The following is an 8057-nucleotide window of genomic DNA, read 5'->3' on the forward strand; positions in this document are numbered from 1 at the left end:
AAAATAGACAGAGAAGAAAAAATGCAAGTCAATGTACATGTGATTGTTATCAATGCAGACTCCAACATTGAAATTGAAAACATTATGCACATTTCATATTGGGGAGCAAAACTCTTTTGTTAATACCCAGCAAGGCACTGTCCACTTTGACGAGTATGTGACCATGATGCTTAGTTTATATGAAGAGGGACCACAGAAACAAAACCAAAAGGAAATTATTCACGTGCATCGCTGTGTTGATGTTACTGCAATTCAGACTGTTATTTTTGGATTTCTACCAGTAAACACTCCAAACAGTAAACCTCATCACCAAACAACTCCGGGAATTGACTGATCATCAAGAGTTGAAGATTCCTTCACTGCAGCTGAGTTTACCATCTCTCTTATGAGGCATTTAAAGTTATATATCTGTCTGCTGCATTCAACATGGTGAATCATCAGATCCTCCTTCGCACTCTCCAAGAACTTGGAGTTTCAGGCTCTGCACTTTCCCTCCTCACCTCATACCTCAAAGACCGTACCTACAGGGTAATTTCGAGAGGGTCCGAGTCTGACCCTTGTCAATTAACTAAAGGGGTCCCTCAGGGCTCTGTTCTTGGTCCCCTCCTCTTCTCCTTGTACACAAACTCGCTCGGATCTGTCATTAGCCCGCATGGTTTTTCATACCACTGCTACGCTGACGACACCCAATTAATTCTGTCCTTTCCCCGCTCAGAGACCCAGGTCGTCGCACGCATCTCTGCTATAGCGGACATCTCTCAGTGGATGTCTGCTCACCACCTCAAGCTCAACCTTGACAAGACTGAACTGCTTTTCCTTCCGGGAAAAGATTGTCCCACTCTTGACCTAACAATCAACATCGGCACCTCTATTGTTTCCTCGACTCAGACTGCAAGGAATCTAGGTGTGACCCTAGATAAAAAACTGTCCTTCACTGCAAACATTGCTGCTACAACCCGCTGCTGAAGATACACTCTTTACAACATCAGGAGGATACGTCCCAGCTGACCCAGAAAGCGACGCAGGTTCTGGCCCAGGCTCTCGTAATCTCACGCCTAGACTACTGCAACTCCCTCCTGGCTGGTCTACCTGCATGTGCCATCCGACCTCTGCAGCTCATCCAGAATGCAGCGGCTCGTCTGGTCTTCAACCTTCCTAAATGTTCCCACACCACGCCGCTCCTCCGCTCACTTCGCTGGCTTCCAGTAACTGCTAGAATCCACTTCAAGACAATGGTACTTGCGTACCATGCTGCAAATGGATCTGGCCCTTCCTACATGGTTAAACTGTACACCCCAGCACGTGTACTCCGCTCTGCATCAGCCAAACAGCTCGCTGCACCCGCACTGCGAGGGGGACCCAAGTTCCCATCAGCAAAAACACGTGGGCTTGCTCTCCTGGCTCCAAAATGGTGGAATGAGCTCCCCATTGAAATCAGGACAGCAGATAGCTTGCACATCTTCCGGGGAGACTGAAAACTCATCTCTTTCGACTCCACTTCGATCGATAGAATTACTAACAAAGAATTGCTAACAAAGCACTTATATACTAATAAAGGACTGGCTTATCTAAAACCAGTTGAGTAGCACTTGAAATGTTTTAGCTCTATGAAACCTGATGTACTTATATGATTCTGTTTTCTTCAAATTTGTATCTTGTTGGTCGAACGCACTTATTGTAAGTCGCTTTGGATAAAAGCGTCAGCTAAATGCAATGTAATGTAATGTAATGTAATGTAATATATCAAATATGCTTGCCAACAGTATTTTTTCTTTTTGTCTTTGTCTTGAGCTTTAAACTACCCCCCCCCCCCCCCCCCCAAGATTTCAGAGAGAATAACTTCGTGTCTGACGCTATCTCATTCTGCTAAACAGCTGTTTCATGGCCTCTAGGGACGAGCGAGAGAAGGGCTGCAGGATGGAAGAGAGGATTAAAACAAGAGACTGAGAGGCACAGAGATGGGAAAATATTAAGGAGGAACAGAGACAGACAGAGAAAGACAGAGGGACATGAAGATAGAGGATTCAAACATGCAAGGCCGTCGACACTTGCTTGATTGTGTCCGAAGCAAGAGGAGGAGAGTGGGACGAATACAACAAATAACATGAACTGTACTCAGGGGAATGTGGGTTTCCTTGACAACAGCAGGCATAGCCAAACAAACAGGCCCTTTCATAACAACTCAAAACAAACATGAAATGTCTCGCTTATTAGCACCCAGACATTGATAAAAAAAAAGGGCCACCCATCTCTGTTATCCTACAGGATAAATGTCCCCCCTACTTTCTTGTTATACATTCTACAATATACATTTGAGCTTCCGTGCTCCATATTTCAAATTGTTTGCAAGTAGACAGAGAATCTGGTTATCAAAGCTCAGGGAACTTTGGATGTATTTGAAAATGTGAAAAACCAGATCATCTGAGTTAACAGAACAACAGAAGGATAAGATGCTGGCAGACCCTCTTGCCCCAGATACTGCTACAGAAAGAGAGTGGTATATGTTTGGGGGAAGTTTTATAATTCTAGAGTTGTGCTGTGGGATGGGTGGGGTCTGGGTTATTCAGAGCTGTGTTTGATGAGCCAGCAGGTCCACCCTGTGTCCTGGCAAAGGTGCTAATGGATAATCAGTTGCAGGAGACTTGAATCACTTTAAAGCAATAGTGAGACAAACGTATTTGCTTTTCTTCCAGAGAGTTGATGAGAACTTTTATATTTGCACCTTGAACATAAAGCCATAGCCAACATCTGATTAGCTCAGCACAAAGACTAAACAGGGGGAAACGGCTATCCTATCTCTGTCCAATAGAAGACTAGCATCTTGTGATAGGATCACACCAGACGTAATGCTTAATGGGGCCAGGGAATGAAGCCGATGGGCTAATGGCCCCTTTCCCCGAAGAGCCCTTTCTCGGACCACCTCATCTCTGAACTTGCGGCTTCATTTTGAACTCAACAATCCTGTGCATCTTCAGGGCCCTCACTGAACTTTTTTTTTTAATTAGTGAACTTTTGAGGTGCTTGTAGGTGGATCTAGGTCCCTTAAACAGACATAGCTTGTTTTCAGTCGGTATGCTAAGCTAAGCTGGCAAGTGGCTAGCTTTACAAACACACGAGTGGTATAAACTGATTTCTCATCCAACTTTCCTTCCGAATGCCAATAAATGTATTTCCTAAAGTGGCAATCTCTTGCTTACAATGCTTCAGTCAATCCTTTACGAAGTCCACATACAAGCAAATAGCTGCAGGACAGGGAGAGCCAACTGTTCAGCAATGCATGACTCCACAAACACCCCCACCCCTCTTGTTCTTTCTTTCTTTCCCTCCTTCTTTCTGGGGCAGTTGAGCCTAATGAAATCATTACATAGCATAAAGTCTAACAACAGTTTGCACAGTTTCAGCAGGGGTCGGTCAAGTGGAAATCAAACTTCCAACGTTGGGATCAGATCACTCTGCCCACTGAACTAATTCCGGGCACAATAGCAGCGAGGTCACTTCTGAATGTAAATGTCAGATTTCAGAGAGAATAATCACATCCATATAATTTGAACTGAGTGAGGGTTTTGTTGAGAAATGAACAGCTTTCTCCCAAGTGAAGAGTCTTTTGTGATTAATGTCAAGAGTCAGGAGGGTGATCAACCCGATGAATTAACAGGGTGGAAGCCTGTTCGATGTATGTGTGCTACATAATTATTTAATGAGTACAGCAGATTGATGGCATTTGTGGATGTGTTTGTGTGAGACAAAGAGGGAGCAGGAGGGGGAATGTTGCCCGATCCAAAGAATGAATGTGGGTCAGTGTGTGTGTGATGAGTAGGTCACAGTATGTGACACACTCACTCTCTCACTCTCACACACACTCACTCTCTCACACACACTCACTCGCACATACTGCTGGACACTATACTTTCCTCTCATCCTCTCATCAGCTTCAGTTTTGCCCAGGTAGCACCAGCCTCCTACCAGCTGTTTTGGCCCTTCGATAACAAAACATCACAAGCTGTAAACTTTGAACAGCCCCCCAGAGTTTGTTTAATAGGTTTAGTAGGTGTTTAAAAGATTCAATGAATAAAAGTATTACGAGGTTCCTGTATATCTGTGATAAAAACCAAGCATAACTGGCAAACTTACAAATATTACTGATAGAAATTCCTAATAATAAAGGGTCTGTGAGGTAGGCTATTCATGCATATCAGTGCAGACAGCTATCTTAGAAAGTAGTCTGGTAAACCCTTGAATCTAGCCTGTTTTACAACATGGCAACCCACAAGTTTTAATTCATGGATAATGTAATACGCATAACAAATGAGTTATTGATAAATGCAGCCTTAATTGAATGTTTGTAATAGCCAAAGTGCAACGAAAATATTCAAAACTATGCATTATATTCAACTAAAGACAAAACAGATTTCCTATTAACTTCCGCTTTCTGTTGAAGTGAAGCGATAAGGGATTTAAAGCAGTAAATTGTTAACCAGCAGCATCGATATGATGCGTCACATGACCATGTCGGGGTCGGATATGCATATGCTCATTCACTCATTGTGTGTATCTCGCCTGCAGATGTGACAGTGTGGCAGACAGCAGACCGCCTCCTCCAGCAGCACACAATGATCCAACTCTTCATCGACTCAAGTCGTCAGTTCCTGAGACGAGCGCCGAGAAGCCTCTGTCCTTTGTAGCAGGAGTGTTCACCAGATAAACCCCCATCGTGGGATCTGCCTGTTTTGGTTTGAGGCGGGTTTTCCCCTCCGTGTTCATAAACCGGCTCACCTGCAGAAGCTAAAAACCATGCGATCCCGGGCTGCGCTCCCCCGGTAAGTCACCTTTATGTGCGGTTTGTCTATGCTCGGAAAAACTTTACAAGTCAATTTAGAGAAGTTCCTAAGCAGTTAACTGCGATGTTAAATGTTAACTGTACTGTTAAAATGTAATTGATGCAGTGGCAAAATAAGCGATTTATAGTTTACAGATGCCCCCCCTACAAATAATGTACATGCCAAACACGCCGAAGTTGCTTTGAGTTTTTATGCTCCCCACAAATGGAATAAACTTCCAGAAAACCTGAGGTCTTCACCAACGCTGAGTTCTTTTAAGTCGAGGCTAAAAACACTACTTTTTACAGCTGCTTACCCAGAAGCCTTTTAACTTGTTTTAGCACTAACCGTATTTACAATGTCGTTTTTAAACTATTTTATATCTCATTAATCCTTTGTTTTTATGAAACTGTTATTCCATTATGTTTATTTATTGTGTTCCTCTCTGTTCTATTATCATGTGTTAATAACCATGTAAAGCACTTTGAATTGCCTCTGCGTCTGAAATGTGCTATATAAATAAACGTACCTTACCTTACCTTACATTTTGATTAATTCAGTTACTCAATGTGTGAATGACTTGCAAGATGCAACTATGTCATGCTATATATTTTAGACAGGTGTTACTTATATGTCTTGTGTAACCCTGAACCCACAAATAGAGACTACAGTCAGTAGAGAAAAAAATGTTATTTAGCTACTTTTGAAGGTTTAAGGTCCAATTCCCATACCACTTAAGGAATTTTCCATCAGAGTATAGTGGCCTGATCTTTGCCCTATTCTTCATTTTTGCAGCATTACAACAGTGGAAGTTTACAGCTGCCAAATTCCAGGGCAGAAAAAAAAATCCTCAAGTTGAAATCCTCCTCCTCAATTCCCATAGTTGTAGTTGTGAATTCATGACGCTGACTTTAGGAGTGGGAATTTCTCTTCATGCAGACAGCAAGAGTGACAAGGACATCCAATCACATTCAACAGAGCCTCTTGAGTTCTGCAGAAATGTTCGAGTCTGACAGGAATGGATCTTCAGTTAGTTTTCCTGATCTGTCCTTCTGTCCATCCACAGGTTTTCCTCCATTCTATTTCTCCTCTTCCTTCCCCCTGTTTTTTCCTTTTCCTCCCGCCCCCAGTGGGTTCCCCAGCGTGTTCCTGTGGTCCTCGCACAGCAGACGGAGGCTCGATCAGCCCCTCACTTCCTGTCTCCGGCCCGCTTGGACGTCAGCTCCCCCTGTGACCCAGAATGCCACAAGAAGGCTCCTCGTCCAAGCTACTGGGACCTGCGACGTCTTCTGGCCTATGAGACACTCAACTCGGATGGGCAGCTTACTGAGACAGCTGTTGCGATCTATGGCTACGACCCCAACACGAGTCCGGCCTATTCCTCTGGGTCTTCTGGGAATGCCCAGCGGTCACATGTCAGGAGGAAGCGACAGATCTTTGGCCATGATGGGCGTTTTAGCATTTCTGGGCAGAACCACTTGCTGAAATATCCATTCTCAGTGGCCGTCAAGCTGTCCACTGGGTGTTCTGGTACATTGGTTGGCGACCGTCACGTTCTCACAGCTGCTCATTGTGTTCATGATGGTAAAAACTATGTGAAAGGAGCCCAGAAGCTCCGGGTTGGGTTTCTAAAAACGAAGCATCGAGACACACAGGCTGTACACTCCTTTGACCTTTCCTCCAACTTCACCAACCATGTTGAAGGTGGCCACGTTCCTTACGCCCCACCAACAAACGACAAAATGAAGTTCCAGTGGATCAGAGCGAAGCGCACACATGTGCCTAAAGGATGGATTAAAGGGAATGCCAATGACATAGGAATGGACTATGACTATGCTTTGCTTGAGCTCAAGAAACCCCACAAACGCCGCCACATGAAGTTAGGAGTCAGCCCCCCCGCTCTGAGGCTGCCCGGTCGACGAGTCCATTTCTCAGGGTTTGACAATGACCGTTCAGGCAAGCTTGTGTATCGGTTCTGCCGGGCCGGCGAGGAGACGTCCGACCTGCTGTACCAGCACTGTGATGCTCAGCCCGGGGCCAGCGGGTCAGGGGTCTACGCCCGGATGTGGGATGGGCGGCGCCGGCGCTGGGAGAGGAAGGTGATAGGTGTGTTTTCTGGGCATCAGTGGGTCGAGCGACAAGGGGCGTCTCAGGAATTTAATGTTGCAGTGAGAATCACACCTCTCAAATACGCTCAGATCTGCTACTGGATAAAGGGAAACTTTGTGGACTGCCGAGAAGGGTAAGGGGTGTAGCAACAAAACCGTAGGCCACTATATCCTCATACATCCTACTGGATCATTGGGGGCTGAAACAACTACAGTGTTCAACCCACCACTAGTAACACTGACATAAAATCAAAATAAACATCAACATTTAGTTTCCCCTGATCACATATGGCAATATCAGTAATGTAAATACAGACCCAAATCCAGTAGTGACACTAAACATAGTAAACAGGACCGATTCATTTCCATACTTCCATACAATACTTAGTTTTGTATCTTCTCTCCCATTTCTCAAATATGACAACGTTTTACATGTGAATTAACTTGAAAAAGTGTAAGTCATGTGGTTTTGCAGAACAGAGGCACACTTATCCGTTTCCTGGAACAATTTTCTTGTTGATAATTTCATCTGGAAGACACTCATATCTGGAACTTGCATGGACTGATATAAAACAGGTCATCAGATCACAAGGAGCAGGACTGGGAAAACTATTTCACTATGTATTCTAGCCTTTTAGTGTGCTTATACTAAAGATTGCACTGTTTAAACTCTTGAAGGTTCTCTACTGAATAGTAGGATTTTCGTGGATGAATGTACAAATCAGCAACCAAAGGTGCCTGCAGTTTCTCTTTTAAAGATGTGTCTTCTCTCAGTGGACAAATCTATCTACATAGAGTGCTCTGTCAGCTACACAAACTGTGTTTTGGAGGTATATTTAACTTGTTACACAGAAAAATATTTTAGATGACTGCAGATTACTTTACTTTATGAAGCCCATTTTGTTGAGCTTTATACATTAATGCTTAGCTCCCTCTGGTGGCAAACATAAAACATTGTAGACGTCCATCATCATGCAGACTTAGCCAAGGGCTACATAAGCACTTTTTGCTTCCTACTTTAAAACGTGTGAAACTGCAAATGTTATGTCTCAGAAACTGAACGGAATGAAATATATGCTCTGAAATGAGCAACTGTTTCAAATGTGTTTCTTTTCCAGCAGGCAACATGTCC

General features: G+C 43.9%; 1 protein-coding gene across 1 annotated transcript; it reads left to right on the forward strand.

Annotated features, from left to right (window-relative positions):
- The first annotated feature begins 4543 nt into the window (after window positions 1-4543).
- On the forward strand, window positions 4544-8027 carry LOC307029270 (serine protease 23-like). Its single transcript, XM_079665066.1, has 2 exons — window positions 4544-4817; window positions 5884-8027. The coding sequence occupies exons 1-2, from the start codon at window positions 4792-4794 to the stop codon at window positions 7061-7063; spliced, it is 1206 nt and encodes a 401-aa protein (XP_079521192.1). The 5' UTR covers window positions 4544-4791; the 3' UTR covers window positions 7064-8027.
- Window positions 8028-8057: the final 30 nt, after the last annotated feature.

This window comes from Notothenia rossii (assembly GCF_949606895.1).
Source record: "Notothenia rossii genome assembly, chromosome: 2".
NCBI classification, from domain to species: Eukaryota; Metazoa; Chordata; class Actinopteri; order Perciformes; family Nototheniidae; genus Notothenia; species Notothenia rossii.

Excerpts from the sequence above, each read along its gene's own strand:
- LOC307029270 (XM_079665066.1), top strand. The coding sequence starts at position 4,792 with ATGCGATCCCGGGCTGCGCTCCCCCG. Across the intron at positions 4,818-5,883 it reads TCCCGGGCTGCGCTCCCCCG|GTTTTCCTCCATTCTATTTC; the intron begins GTAAGTCACCTT and ends GTCCATCCACAG.